We start from the raw sequence: 16,360 nt of genomic DNA on the forward strand, positions 1-16,360 counted from the left end.
ATGTCTCAATTGCATTTTGAAACATATCGTTTCATAAAAACTTTAATACGCAATGATTGACAGCTGACACTGGCTCGTGATTGGTTGCTACCATGGTTCCAAATATGAAGATGGAAGGGTTTGTATCCAGGATATTTTAGTTTCATTTCTGGATAGTGGGATGAGCAATAAACAAAGAGCATTTATAGAGAAGAGTTATATCCATTGAGTTAAATTTATTGAGATAATACTGACATTTGTAATCAATGGTTGTCACCAGGCTTTGAAAACAACAGATACAGTTAAAACATTTTGGCAGAAGTCGGCTGTGCTGACCCTCGATGTCTTGTGGTCAAACACGATTCCATTTTTTTCAGGGTTCTGCTGTTTGTCCTACTTTCGCCTCTTGTCTCTGAAACGAAGTCTTGACGTCCAAAAAGAAACGAAAGAAAGCCGAACCCGGGATGTTTCCAATCAACCGAGAGAGAAAGAAGCAGAAGAGAAATCTGCTCCATAAGGCTGAAAGGAATGAAAATGCTTATGCTCTCACTAGATCTTCAACACAGATATGCATCAAGAGTTCGGGGGGGGGAAATAACACAAAAAGCTTCACATCACATGGTTTTGTTTTAAAGGTGATCTTTTTTCTTCTCCTGGGGTAATCCACAGTCTTTAGAGTCAATAAATGTCTTCATGGTAGAGTCTTCAAGTCCACGGGAATAAAACTATAATACAAAGAGAGATTTGCTGGGCAGAGACAGGTCCTGCCGCGGCTGCATCTAAAGTCATTTTGGGATATTTAGTCTTTAACGAAGCTTCCTGATCCTCTTCCTCCATTCGTCCGGTGGAATGTCCGTGATTTGTGTCCACGTTGGTCCCTGGTGACCACCATAATCTCAAAGGACATGATATCCAAATGTCCTCGAAGATGTGACGCCCAGTTCCAGACTACGTTTTCCTGGAAACAGACGACTATCGTGTGACCTAGGAAGAAAGAAAAATAACAAATTAGATGCAGGGACATTTTAAAGGACCTTTGTCATCATGGTTATAACAATAAACACCAAACATTGACAGTTTCACAGGAAATGAACAGTGATTTCCATCCATCTTAAAAGTCCTTGACCAGCTGTCGGGGCTCGAACCCACATCCTTCTTGTCTCGAGGCGACACCGCTGCACCAACCGCGCACACATTGTAAACAATACCGGCCTCACATCAGCGAGTTAGCATTGTCCTTCGTGTGCTCGATCCCAGTCATAGCTGTATCTGTCAGGAGTATGACAGACTCAAGGTGTGTGTGTATTCCCAGCTGGCATGTTTAGAATTCAAACATCTGTGGTGATCGACAGCCAAAGTGGGGAGACAGTGAGCAGCTCAGTCAGACGCCGGCAATGTACATCATGCTCTGTGATTTCCATGCAAACAGTGGGAAATATTACTATTCATAATGGCAGACTGCTGGCGTGAGTATTCTCAGACATTTTCATGAATATTAATCGGGAGGGTTGAAAGATGCAGTTTGTGCGACTTTCACTTTGAGCGTAACTCCCAAAATACTGTGAGTAGAGAATGTTGGTTCGCCCTTTAAAAGTGGAACGCAAGGAGCTTTTGGACTTGCCCTCTGCTGTAGGAGGCACTACGACACACACACACAGACCCCCCCCCCCCCCCCCCCCCCCCACACACACACACACACACACACACACTGTCAATCAATTAACAGTCCACAGGTTCTCAGCACTTGACCCCACAGGGTTTTACCACACACACATCCAGTCTTGGCATTGGCCTTCATGTATCTGATGAAAGTGAAAGGTTTCCCCTGCTCTGACCACACACTGCACAATGTTGGGGGAAACATAATTTGATTTGCACTTTTATGGGACAATTTGAAATCAAAGGTGTGAGACAGCAGATTAAATTGATTTATCTAGAGGACATAAACTCACGTCTGACCTCAAGAACTTTCAGGGGCAAATTTAGTCAGTGACAGCCTTCAGCATATCTCTAATGGAAGCACAATAATTAACCGATGATTGCAGATTATGAAAATCATGTATATAAGGTACATATTTAATTACATGAGCGGCTTAACAAATTGATTTGACCTCATAAGAGACACATAGACCTTTAACCTTTGACCTTTAATCACCAAAATCTAACCACATCAACCTTGAGTCCAAATGAAGGGTTTGTGCCGGATTGAGGAAAACGCCCCCGGGTGTCATTGAGATAACGTGATCAGGAGAATAGATGGATAAAGACTGATGGATGGATGGAGGACTGGATGGATGAATGAACAAATGGATGGGCCGACAACATAAAACAACAGAGTGCCCTCTGGTAACGGCTGCACCCGACCAGAGGCTGTTCGTGTTTGGCACCAGAATAAAAAAAAAACGTGAAGCAGAGTGAAACCTTATCAATGCAATTAGCATGCTGTGGTGTTGTGTGTGTCACTGTGTGGGTTATCAGTGAGTAAACACACAAAGGGGAACCGGGAGGCAGCTCCTCAGGGTTTGATGCTTAAGCTGCTTCAGGATGAAAGAGCACACTTGACTGGTCAGCTGTCGGTTCAAAGCCCCACTGACAAACAAAGTAAGACCCCATGCTTTTATCTATTTTATCCAATTGTCCGGACAAAGCAATATTTTTTTTACATTTACAATATGTACATTGGTCAGAACATCAAAGAGCCTTTCACAGACATGTCGGTGCCTGCGTTTATCTTTATAGATATACTCTGAAATCAAAGGTTTAGAGAATAAACAATAAGGAACAGATGTGTATTTGTGTTAGGTTTACGTTTGATAACAACATCTGAAGATCAATCAATGCCACATTTTTTATATAAATATATATTTTGCCAAACACAACAGTATCATAAATATGTTACTCCCTAATATTGTAAACAGAATCAGCCCCCCTCTAATATATACAATACATAACAAATAGTGTACAGCACATAGGCTTTCCAACAATAAAACTAATATACCTCTGAATATTCATTAATTCCATAATTAAATAATGGATCTTGACGCAATTGTGGTAAAAACTTATTTTGCCGTAAAACCACAAATTTATGGCAAATGTCCGCCCAGCAGCAAAGTCTTAATCAGCCATAAAAATAAACAAATAATGACCAGAATGATTCAGCTCCTCTTTCCAGACAACCCACTGATTAAATTTGTCTCCTTCCCTTCAGCCCCTCTCCAGCTTTTAAGTCCTGAAATGTTTTAATCCCAGTGTATTTGCAGAGGCATCGAAACGGAAGGAACCGATTTTACATGACTCAACCTCAAGAACGATTTAAAGCATCAATTCATGCCCCCCCCCCCCCTAATACTGTAGCTCTGCAGCAGCTCCCAGTCCAGGTCTTAATGCACCAAAGATACATTTAGGACTCAGATGTGGCCTGGGCCGCATGTGGTCACATCCCGTTTGCTTTGAGCTCAAATTTATTCTGGGCCACACTGAAGGACTCGGCCGACATCCTGCCACATTGTGTTTTTCTAATTATTTCAAAAATCGTGTTTCATTGTAACGCTATACGTGTATTGATTCATTCAGCGCCTCCTGTCTCCGCTCTCTCACACCAACACACACACACACACAAACAAATTGACAATAGACACATCTGTGCAGTCGAACTGGCTAAAAACAACACCATTTGCATAGAGAGAGAGAGAGAGAGAGAGAGAGAGAGAGGATGTGAGATCCGATCACACGCGGCCACAGGAGATGCGTTCAGGATGCATCTCAATACGAGGTGTGAACAGACGGCTGTTGGAGCTGTACGCTTGTGATCACATCCCACAGGACGGATCGTTGTTTGAACATCTCCTTCGGTTACATTGAACTGAGCAAAATCAATCCACTGGTCGAAAAAAAACGCCAGATCAGCTTCTTCGGGGACCAGGAGGTCAGATTGAGATTGTTTCCTCAACGGCTGTTTCCAAGGTCGAAGAGAGACGGGGAATTTCATTAGCAGAAGCCAGTGAAGGATCACCAGTGGTGTTTGTGGGAGGGAAACCAGTGATTCCCACTGTCACCATCCCAGAGTGTCTTCTACAACCAGAGTCAGTTTAAGATGTAAACATTCAATTTTCTTTTCTCTCAGTGTATTTACACACTCGTACAAATATATCTTCCCTCTATGTTGTAAATACATATATAGATGCCTAAATGTATGCATTGTATTCAGTGAACAACAACCCAGATCCCATCTATAGAATCCTTAACGCAACATAAGCACTTCAGGTAAGGTTAGTGAAAGACGACTGGTTTCTAGTGGAGGGTAAAGGGTCATGGACATGTTGTAGCTCAAGCATGTACTGTTTATAAAGATGGATTCAGACTCTGGTTTTAAGGACGTGAGGCCAATGTTGAGGTGCCTGGAACCTGTTTCCTTTTAGATCTTAGCCGTTAAAGCATGTACAGTGCCTTGCATAAGTATTCACCCCCCTTGGACTTTTTCCCATTATGTACTGTTACTAACTGGAATTCAAATAGACTTAAATAAACTTTTTCCCGTTTGATCAACAAAACATGCATAGTACTTTGGAGGTGCAAAATAAATGTTATTGTGACACAAACAATAATGAGAACAAAAAAGTTGACATCTGTTGGGTGCATAAGTATTCACCCCCCTGTGTCAATACTTGGTAGAACCCCCTCTCGCTGCAATTACAGCTGCAAGTCTTTTGGGGTATGTCTCTACCAGCTTTGCACATCTAGAGATGGAAAGGTTTGTCCATTCTTCTTGGCAAAAAAGATGAAGCTCAGTCAGATTGGATGGAGACCGTCTGTGAACCGCAATCTTCAAGTCTTGCCATAGATTCTCTATTGGATTGAGGTCTGGGCTTTGACTGGGCCATTTTAAGACATTAACATTCTTTAATCCAAACCATTCCTTTGTAGCTCTGGCTGTATGTTTAGGGTCATTGTCCTGCTGGAAGATGAACTTCCGCCCCAGTCTCAAGTCTTTTGCAGACTGCATCAGATTTTCTTCAAGGATTTCCCTGTATTTGGCTCCATCCATCTTTCCCTCTATTCTGACCAGTTTCCCTGTACCTGCTGAAGAGAAGCATCCCCACAGCATGATGCTACCACCACCATGTTTCACTGTTGGGATGGTGTGCTCAGGGTGATGGGCAGTGTTGGGTTTTCGCCACACATAGCGTTTTGCATTGAGGCCAAAAAGTTCAATTTTGGTCTCATCTGACCAGAGCACCTTCTTCCACATGTTTGCTGTGTCTCCCACATGGCTTCTGGCAAACTCCAAACAGGATTTTTTATGGATCCCTTTCAACAATGGCTTTCTTCTTGCCACTCTTCCATAAAGGCCAGATTTGTGGAGTAGACGACTAATAGTTGTCCTGTGGACAGATTCTCCCACCTCAGCTGTGGATCTCTGCAACTCCTCCAGAGTAACCATGGGCCTCCTGGTTGCTTCTCTGATTCATTTTCTCCTTGTCCGACTCTTCAGTTTGGGTGGACGGCCTCCTCTTGGTAGGTTTGCGGTTGTGCCATATTCTTTCCATTTTCTTATGATGGATTTTATGGTGCTCAGAGAGATGTTCAAAGCTCTGGATATTTTTTTATAACCTAACCCTGCTTCATATTTCTCCACAACTTTATCCCTGACCTGTTTGGTGAGCTCCTTGGTCTTCATGATGCTGTTTGTTCAGTAATGATCTCCAACAAACTCTGAGTCCATCACAGAACAGGTGTATTTATACTGAGATTAAATTGCAGACAGGTGGACCCTATTTACTAATTATGTGACTTGCAAATGTGACTTGTGAATGCAATTGGTCGCACCAGATCTTTGTTAGGGGTTTCACAGTAAAGGGGGTGAATACATATGCACTCAACACTTTTCAGATTTTTATTTGTAAATAATTGTGAAATCCATGTAATATTTCCCCCCACTTCCAAATGATGCACTATTTTGTGTTGGTCCATTACATAAACTCACGATGAAATAAATTTTAATCTGTGGTTATACCATGACAAAATGTAGAAAAGTCCAAAGGGGGTGAATACTTATGCAAGGCACTGTATGTACTGTGACATGAATACTGTGATTGACAGCTATGGGCTCTAGTAGATGTAGGTTGCAAGGGTTGGTGGGTAATACAATGTCCTCCAGCTCTTCGCCAAGCTCCACTACAAGTAGGGTTACACGAAAAACAAGATGGCGCCAAGTAGAGGCTTTGAAACAGGAGTTCACAAACAAGTGGGTGACGTCTCAGGGGGACGCCACTCGGCTGTAGGGCCTAAACATACTAGACAATTAATTATGCTGTAGTCTAGATATTTTGGAAGAAATCAAATTCAGTGGAAATGCCTCTGATCAGTTCATATTTATGACTTGAAAGAGAGGTAAAGCATTTATTCTGTCACAAATACGTTAACTTTCAAATATATTTGCTGCTACTCGCTGTAAAATAATATGTAATAATAAATAAATATATAATATAGACATATAATATAACTATTTCTAAGTGGCAGTTTCTTTATTGGGTTTGGAGCTACAAGGATTAGATGATTGTCAACGTGTTTGGAGGATTTCAGTGCAGGAGATTCATCCACACTGAACTTGGGAGAGATACAAATCACACGTCAATGTATTTAAAACCAAATATAAAACTGCTGGTGAGCATTAAGTATATTAGGGTGAGAGTAAATTTCCATTTTCATCATGTCTTAAAAAAAAACTCCACCTCAGACAGCGATCCATCACCAACCTCCAGCACATTCTCCATAATGTCATAAAGCTGTCGAGCAGAGAGGCTCAGTGCTTCTCTTCCATCTGCCCTCTGACTGATAGAAAGTGAAAAGCCGGAGCTGCTGGGGTTATAATTCCTGACGTTACCAGCAGGACTATAAAACCAGCTGCTCCCGGACATGCAGAGGAGGCGGGAACAACCGGAGTCGTCGGCGCCGGGGCCTGCGGGGTGTTAACACGTCTGATTTATTGATGTGACTTCATCATGAGGTGGAATGACACCATCATTTTTTATCAACAATGCCACCGGTTGACATCAGAGAAGAAAGGATTTACAGTGTGGAACTGCACGAGGCTTGTTCTGCAGCCAAAGAGTTTGTCTGCACCGTTATTTACTTCTGGTGTTTCGACAGAAGCCCTTTGCACTTGACCTGTTTTCTTTATGAGATCGATCCAGACTTTTTTCAACCTGCATTCAGTCAACACGTCACATTTTTAAGCAGCAGTAGCAGAATAAAAAGCTCCTCCTCTGTCCACTCTAATATGGGGTCTATTTATTTAATATATTTGCCTTTACTCCTTTTGTTTGTCTTGGATAAAAAGCTTAGGATCGACAACAGGTGACACACAGAATAAATAATATCTAATAATGTAGAAAAATTATGATTTTGGTGGCAAACTGTTTAACAGACATCCTGAAAGCATCCTGAGTAGAGTTTAGTCTCCTGATCCAAGTAGTGAAACTCAAAGTTCTTCATCAATACTCGGTGTACCCCAGTATTTCACCTTTATTTTCTTTTTATTAAGTTAAAGGACCAGTTCATCATTGCTTGATGAAGAATCCATCTTTTCCTGAAACGAATCATTTCTTTATTTAGCATTTTATGGCTCCGTGAAGTTAATGTGGTGCGAGTTTCTTATTTACATCTATCAGAAGCCTTCATTGACAGAGCAAATCTCAAAAGCTGAATTACAAAGTCCATCATAAACGAACGGAACAATGAAGTGAAACATGTTGGAATGTTCAGTGGAGTCAGGTGATACTTCTCATCCACACACATGTATTTATTCTATACATTCTGTATATTTATATGCTGAAAATATTGATTGGAGCAACTTTACATCACACCAGCACAAAAGCCTGAACTTTTACTTCTGTTTGTTGTGACTTAATAAGATTTGAGATACAAATTATTATTGTTTTTAAGTTTTAAAGTGGTAGGAGACAGATATATAAGACTAAACCTTAAATATTCAACCCTAAGGCCTCAGTTATAGGAAAACATGCAGATTGCTGCATTTCTTTTTCACGCCCCTGTTTGTATTTCATTATTTTATCTTCATCATCTTATCTTTCTTTGTTTACCTCCATTTGCTGTTTCCTCATTTCAAATTTATGAGATTCACGACAGCGTTTCCTCGGCTCCTGTTAATATTGTTTTGCTCTGTGGGTGGAGGGGGAGGGGGGGGGGGGGGTGGGGGTAGGGGATATTGTTTCATTGCTTTTATTTAGTAAATAACTTTGTGTTACATATTGCTTTACAAATAAAGTCTGATTGATTTATTCATTCATTCATTCATTAATTGATGTCATTTTCCTGCTTGGATTTAACAGACTTCACTGAATTGAAATTCACTAGTTAAAATATATGATATACGAATAAAACTTGATATGAGACTTAACTGAAAAAAGAAAAATAAACCTCTTATAAATACAAAATCTCTGCATATTTATTATCCTAATTTGGGCACTATGCAGGGCGGGTGACATGTTTTTCAATCCCTGCATTTTGAAAGCAATTAAAAAGGGCCGGCATCACGTTTCTTAGAAATTGCAGGCGTTAGAATTGTATTTCCGAAGACCTCCCAGAAACAGTCACCACAGCAACACTTGTGCTCCCACTCTGGATCCTCAGCAGAGCCCTCGCTCCGCTCACTCCTCAGAATGATGTTAACTATCCAGGAAGCTTGGGCACAGAGCCCTCCAGCATACACAGGCTGTCCTTTGCTGCATCTCTGTGGGAGGCAGCAAGGCCACGGGCAGGGAGCGACCCCCGCTGACTCCCAAATCAAGAAAGAGTCGAGGTTCTGACGGGTTCCACTCGCCACCTGGACCCCTGCTTGTCTCTGCCTCTGTTGCTGCTTTCCCGTGGCTGTGAGAGAGGGCATGAATTATTAACCCGGCTAAAATAAAAAGGCTCTGCTTTGTCCAAGCCTCCTGTAGCCATGAATAATGGAGGAGGCAGTTCAACTACAGGCGTTTGGTGAGTCAAACACTGGGCCATGACGGGTGGCTAACGGCCCACAGTGCCCCACCCACGCAGCACCTTCATCTACTTCAGGTCCAACCCCACCCTGAAAACCTAAAACACATGTCCAGGTAACCTGCGCTCATCACTGGGAGAACTGGGGCTTTCTCTGCCTCAGCATATCCCGCTTGGTGATTCCGCTTCCTGGAGGGATTTTGTTTGATATTTGTTTGTGTCTCCTTCTTTCACTCGCCTTTGTTTTTTCTCTTGCCGGCAGTTTTGAAGCTTCACACGAGCCGGCTCCGACTTTTCAAAGGGGCCGACCCACCTCGAGCCTGCTCTCTCTCTCTTCCCCTCAGTGCTGAGACCACGAGGTGGAGACACGTGAGCTGGATTCGCCTCAGACACCGACAATGTTTTTGTGATTCCTTAGAGGCTGAACTTTCCCCGTTTGGACCGGTGAAGTCACTGGTGCACATTCACACTGTTCATCACAGAAGTGATAATTGATTTTCAATTTCAAAAAGTCATCATCTGCTGTGTGCTTCCACATTTTATTTTCTCACCTTAATCACAGAGTGAGAACTGTGAGTGTCAACGTGATAATCTTGTTTCTATATTCATTTTCTCAATTTGCATCGGGGTTTTTTCCTCCAGTGCTCATCAGAACGTTTACTTCTGAAGTTATTATCTTCACGAGATTAACTCTGACATATCTCATTTACTCCCTCTAAATCAAATGTTTGTGAAATTATACAGTAAAGACTGTGACCAATGTCATGTTGTGAATATGTTAATTTGCTACATCAGGTATATTCTTGAATAACTTTGACATGTTAAATACCTTAGATATTGTTTCTTGCATTTAGCTTCTAATTTAAAACAAACTCTGATTGCAGCTCATGATGAATTCTCTGAAAGCAATTAAAGATTACTGATTACAGCAGGGGTATGTTCATCATCAAGCTACAGTGCTAATTGCCTTTCAATCAAACATAATAAATCACTACTTAATTGCACTTAAATTACTTGGTTTGTCAGTTCACAACTACAAGTCTCAAGTCATCCCATATACCGAATGAATTCTTGTAAACACTCCACTGCTAAATAATGAAGCCAAAATATCCGAGACACGGGTGATGACATCTTGTGATTTTGACATCATGAGCTTGACCAATCACCAGTCAGTCTCACCTGTCAATCATGATGTTCCACCCTGTTTTCACAGCTTCAAATAACATAAAATGAAGATTTGATCATCAGTGTTATAAGAATGACCTAAAAAGACGGAAAACCATTTTTTTAAATGTGAAACCATTTGATGTTTTAGTTGGGTCAATGCCCCATCTGTTAACATGGATGAGGCAGGGTTTATGGCCTATACTGCAGCCAGCCACCAGGGGGCTATCCAGATTTTGGCTTCATTTTAGGGAGATGTCCATCTTTATTTACAGTCTATAGTCATTTGGTCAATTTTTCTTGATCCACATCCGAGTTCAAATGAGAGCATTTGCATTAAAAACAAAAACAAAGGAGTCAACCAGGGAAATACACCAGAATGTTTTTAAATAGAAAAACAGCTCAACGTCATTTTATAACCTTTAGTGTGATTAGTGCGTTTCTAATGAATGGATGACTTGGTGAACTGGGTTGAAATGTGATTGTGATCCCATCAGTCAACATAAATAGTGAAAATGCCTTGAATACCTTAAAGGTGTACTGATAGTTGTGTATTGTGTAACAGTTACATAAACATCTACACACAGTAATGAACATGAGTAGAAGTCTTGACTTTGGTTTGAGAGCCTCCCCCCCCCCCCCCCCCCCAAATTAGCAGCTTAAGTAAAACACAATAAATAGAGTTCAGTTACACTACAACAACAAAGGTCCAGATGTAACCGAGCAGACATCTGAACCTCAGTCCCCTCTTTGTTCTACTGTAAGCCCACTGCTTCCAGGAACACTTGACTGGCTCTCCCGTGTGACTCACTCCTCTCCTCTCCTGCTGCCTCCTCTACTCTGCTCTCGTCTGAAGTTGATAGAATTAAATCTTCTCCAGTGCTCTCTGCAGCTCTTATTTCTTTCTTTTTCAAACACTCATCCAGCAGCCAATCCATTATTCTGGGGGTCATTCTGTTAAAGCTACTATCCGAGGCGGTGAATCTCACAGTTTACAGCCACGTTAGAAAGGAAAAAAAAAACGTTTTATCATGGTAATTTACACCCACATGTCTGCCCACGGGTATTTAGCGAGTCAAACCCACCTTGGTTGTCTTAACTTTGTTTCCCGTACTGCAGCTCCATCCTTTGAGATCCGGCAGCACTTTGCACTCCTCCCCGTCCATGCAGGGATGCATCTGGCACCACCACTTCTGTGCAACTATCGATGCTGCGGGGAAAAACGAAGGAAGGAAAACAGTGACGGAAAGGAACAGACTTAGTGGAGGCAATTAACAACGGGCCGTTTGAAAGAGCATTGTGTGCTTTCAGTTTATCTATATTTCACAATGATTGAGGAAAGTGTCTTCTGATCTGTGGCTGACACGGAGACCTGTCAGACCCACCACGTGTGTGTTTTCAGGTGCAGAATTGCAGGTCAGTGTCAAGCTTGAGTGTTGTGAGCGGATGTTTGTGTGTAGGGGGGGGGGTAATAAAGCGTGCAGCAGAGGTTGGAGCATCAAGGTCTTGAGTTGCTCCGAGGAGGCCTACAGGGGAGAGACGGCTTCATCTCTAAAGTGAAGGGAGATCTGTCAGAATTGAGGAAGCCCCTGTCAGAGCCGTTACAGTGAAAGGAGGAGACGGAGATCGATTGACGGAGGCCACTTCTGACATGATATTAAATGACCTGGGCTTCTGTCTGCGCCGATGAACACGGGCTCTGATACGGCCTCACACACCACTAGGGTTGCAAAGGGGTGGACAATTTCCGGTAAATTTTCGGAAACTTTCCATGGGAAGTTAAGCTCGGGAATTTTGGGAAATTAAAAAAAAAATACACAAATTAAAAGGCTGACCAATAAAAACATCATTCAAAACTCTATTTTAAAGATATATGGCATGCAACACACGCTGCACGTTGAATTGTCAACCCTCCACTGTGCATTTTTCCATCACATGCATAATTCTGTAGTGTGCAGGACTAGTCAGGGAAGTTTCGATGATATTACTGGGGGAAATATATAAGCATGCTGATTGAGGTTTGTTCATCTGTTCATCTAGCCTCTTTCTAGTCATTTATCCATCAATTGTAAAATACTGTATTGTATATTGTAAAATACAAATGTTTTGCTAACTATTTATATCTCTGGCATTGCATTAGTGTTTTTAAGCTTTTTTCTCATCTTATTTTACAGAACAATCTCATGTGTGGAGACTTTTCAATGTCAATGTAGAAGGAAAGGCTGTGTACATTTGCAAATACTGTGCAAAGACCTATGTTGAGGATGACCCAAAGATGGAGAAGCATATAGTCAAGTGCCCAACTTGAATATTTTTGAATATTCCCGGAATTTTGCAACCCTACACACCACACAGAGAACGAACCGGTGGGCAGTTTGATTTGAAAGATTTCGAAGCCTCTGGGACAAACAGCAGATGTGAAAAACCTCAACACTGTGTTTTGTTTTTCTTCTTCTGCCACACAAAAACAAACCTCTCATCGCTGGATTGTCCCTGAAATAAACAGCGAGAGGCACAGTGACAGCTGGGACAGTTCTGCAGCGCGCCGCGTTTCCACCGCAATCAGCAGAACTGTAATGAGAAGCCTGGCGTACCGTCTACACACGAGGGAGCCGCTCTCGTCGTCCCCGCCACCTGTCCAGGAAAGCAGGAGCACTTGACAGTCTGGGATCTCTCTTCGATCTTGTTCTTGTTGCAGCATCGGTGCGCGGCAATTACCTCACAGGTTCCCGCTTTCACGTGAACTGAAAAGCAGAAACACAGGCGACCGGTTAGAGAGCGTGTGACGGCGTCATTCAGACAGCAGGGGTTTGTTTGTGCCTTTTTCTTTAATGTACACAGATTAAAGGCATTTAGACTCAAGCCCCTTCCCCCGAAATGAATATAGGAAATCTCAATTCTTTGTTGGTTTTACTATTTCCTTGGGGTTTACTGACAATTCTGCTACGGCAAGAGAACACAGATTTAATACACAATCCTCACAGAGCATTTATTGTGACCATTTAAGAATTGTTACACATTATGGGAGATACTCCTGCCTGCGTTCTGGCTGTGAGTTAGATGAGAACATTGAAACATTAATACTTTTATGGTGCCAACAAACCGACACCACAAGCTATCTCTACATCTCTGTTGGTGCCTTTTATTTGTGTATCATCGCTTTTTCACCCGGAGACATTTGTTTTCTTTTTGTTTTTATTCATTTTTGTGTCTGTCGCGTGTGAGAAGAGCCATCAACCCCCCCCCCCACACCCCCCCGCCCCCTCGCTCGCTGTCAATCCAGCGGTGGATCCCCTGCTGGGTTCTCACATCAATTTCCACGGATCATATACTCGGGGCCAGGAGGAGAAAGTCCGGAGAAAATGCTTAGTGTCTGGGGAGTTCATGTCTGAAGCAGCTGAAGACTACACAGACAATAGGCTACATTGAACTGAATCAACCCATTGTTGATTTTCATACATACAAGCCTGTTTAAAACACCCGTCTCCATTCTTTGTGCTAAGCTAGCCTAACAGACTCCAGCTCTTTCCAAAGGAAACAAAATGTGTCAACCTGCACTTCAAAGCTGCAAAGGCTTAACACCTGTTTTTCCTTTAGCTCCATAATATACCATACAGATAGCTAATTGAGGCATTGATGTTCTTATTTAACTCTTGAGAAAAAGCTAATATCAGCCATGTAGTAAATACACAGACTGAACAGTTCATTAATAATATGACTATCCAATGATTTCATGATCTGTGACTTTTCAATATGACCAGCAGGAGTCCTCCTTGCCAACCTAGTTCATAAAGTAAAGAAGTTAGAGTGCTAAGTCACTAAGAAGTTTCATTGATGAAGAAGAATTCTTGTTGGTGGTAAAACGTTAATCAAATATATAAACGTAGCTTTGCCATGAGGTCGAACGGGGTTTCACCAGCACGGAGCCTCCCTGTCTCCTTTGCTGTAAAGAAAGTCCTGAGAGGGAGTTTGAGTAATGTTGAGCTCGCTCTGGTTTCAAACATCCAGACACAATTCCTTCTTGAAATCCAGGTCATCCCCCAGGTGGAGGACCCCGGCTGTGAACCCCGGTGTGGCCCCACCTGTCCAAGTGTCCTTGAGCAACACACTGAATCCACCGAGCCTGCACCCCGACCAGAGGATGAACAGAGGGTGAACTTCTCTGATGGGATACGACTAATTAAGTTTCTGCACATTAAACACCACACGTCTACTTCTTAAGAATGACTTCATTAAAGCCAGAAAATATCAAAAACAAGGGGGGCTGTTTTTACACAACCATCCGCATCAAGTCAATCCAAGCATCAATAGGCCTACTGCTCTCCATCTTATATTCATTACCTTCTGCACGGACTCATCAACCATTCTGAGCATGTTTGTGCATTTATACGTAACAACCAGGATTGGATAGGTGGCAAGAGAATTTTCTTTTTTTTAAAGAAGTGAAAAAGTTCTGACATTCCTTTCAGATAAGCCTTAATTATGCCTGCAAAGATTTTCAATTTGGGTCTTGACTTGAAAATAGATTGCAGCGAGCTTCTATCTCCCCATTAGCCAGCAATCCAGAAATCTCATCTACAACATTAAAAACATTTTGCTTCCAATCAATAAGGTGCTATTCACATTCCCACAAAAGGCAAGACAACAATTGCCGATCGAGTGCTTTTCACCGAGGAGAAACCTACTGATGCAAAAACAGGTCAGGCTCCGTGCCCTTGATGTGATTATCTTTGAGCCACCAGCACGCCCCCCGGTCAAAGTTAATTTCAAAAGTTGGAATAGCTTTGATGGAATATTCAAACTTTGTTTAAGCAATAGATGCAAATGGACAATAGGTAATCACCAGAGGTGAGACGAGCGAAGACAATCATTGTAAATCACCTGATTATAAAGGAAAACAAATAGCATGTGTTTACAGTCAGCCTCTCTAAAGGGCTCGCTGATTAAAGGCCAGCATTACAGATCAAGACTGCAGTACAATTACATTATATCTTTCTATTACTCCAAATTATAATTAAACGAGCTGTCAAAATAGAGTGTCAAGGGACAGATGTCACACTCAAAGCCGCTAATACCTCCTCCATCTGTCTGCCTGTCTTGCATCATGAAATGCATCACTGGCTGTAGTTTTGGCCGCGTGTGCGTATGCTCTCTCTGCTGTGGTGTGAAACGGAGGAAAGAAAGCTGCAGCACAAGCTGCGGCTGGGACTCTGGACTCATTAAGGTGCAGGAAGCGGCTGGCCGGGGCCGCCCGTGTGGAGAGAAGTGCTGATTAAATCTGGAGCTGCTGGCCGAGGTCGCTGACTCTGAGGCCGGACCCTGAACCACCATGCAGTGTGGACAGGATGAGGGGTCAGAGACCAGGGGGCCGTGGTCAGCCTGAGCTGGTAACGATCCATGTGAGGATAAACAACCATGAACTGACTGGTGTGAAGTACAGACTATGAGACACAATAAGAAAAATCTGTTATAGTGAAAATGTCAACAAAATCTAACTTTTTCTAACTATTTATGGCTTTTGTCTTTTGCAATATATATTTATCTCTTTTTTAAACCAGTGGTGGAAGATTCCAGCATCAACACTAGATTCAGATTGTTTTCCTTTAGGATTAGAAAGAAAACAATGTTAGCGTATAATCCGCCACAATCTTATCTACAGATCTGTCTCCCTTTTTGTCCTGTATCACATTTGTGTTTTTTTACTTTAGTGAAAAAAGATAAGACTTTTTTTAAAGGTGCCACTTATTTGATATTAATGTAAAATATTACTAGAAATAACATGAGTTGTACTAAATGACTGTTAGTGCTGTATTACTGTGCATGTTCATGTTTATTTGGCAAAATTACCAGTTATTTGGTTTTATTTTAGATGTCAGGATTAAATGATTTTAATTATCTGACATTTATTTATTTACTTTCTCTGTTTACTTCTTCCTTAATCTCCCTTTGTTTGGAAAACTTAGCGTAATATAGAAAAACATGAATTTACTATATGATTGTTGGACAATTTAGCAAATAAATCAAATTACTAATACTTTATTATCTGGTGGCCTCACTGGGCTTAAAAACAACCACAGTATGATGCTGGTGTGATGATGCGTTTGTTCAAATGTCCTTTCGGTCGAACGCACATGAGTGAATACGTATAAGCACAGCAGCTCTGAGCAGGTAAGATGTCAACGTGATGCACAAGGACACTTCGTCATTAGATGGATGA

At 41.9% G+C, this 16,360-nt stretch overlaps 1 protein-coding gene across 2 annotated transcripts in view; it reads right to left on the reverse strand.

The window, feature by feature from the left end:
* Positions 1-247: 247 nt before the first annotated feature.
* tafa3a (TAFA chemokine like family member 3a) overlaps positions 248-16,360 on the reverse strand; it is a 95,063-nt gene continuing 78,950 nt past the window's right edge. Inside the window, exons 3-5 of one of the 2 annotated variants that reach the window (XM_053440285.1) lie at positions 12,738-12,887; positions 11,229-11,353; positions 248-963 (exon numbers count right to left, since the gene is read on the reverse strand). In XM_053440285.1, coding sequence (XP_053296260.1) covers positions 952-963; positions 11,229-11,353; positions 12,738-12,887 — 287 coding nt within the window. In that variant the 3' untranslated portion in view covers positions 248-951. Of the gene's footprint in view, positions 964-11,210; positions 11,354-12,737; positions 12,888-16,360 lie in introns of those variants that run through there. The other variant, XM_053440280.1, reaches the window with a different exon arrangement.

Source organism: Pleuronectes platessa, chromosome 2 (genome assembly GCF_947347685.1).
Source record: "Pleuronectes platessa chromosome 2, fPlePla1.1, whole genome shotgun sequence".
Lineage (NCBI taxonomy): Eukaryota > Metazoa > Chordata > Actinopteri > Pleuronectiformes > Pleuronectidae > Pleuronectes > Pleuronectes platessa.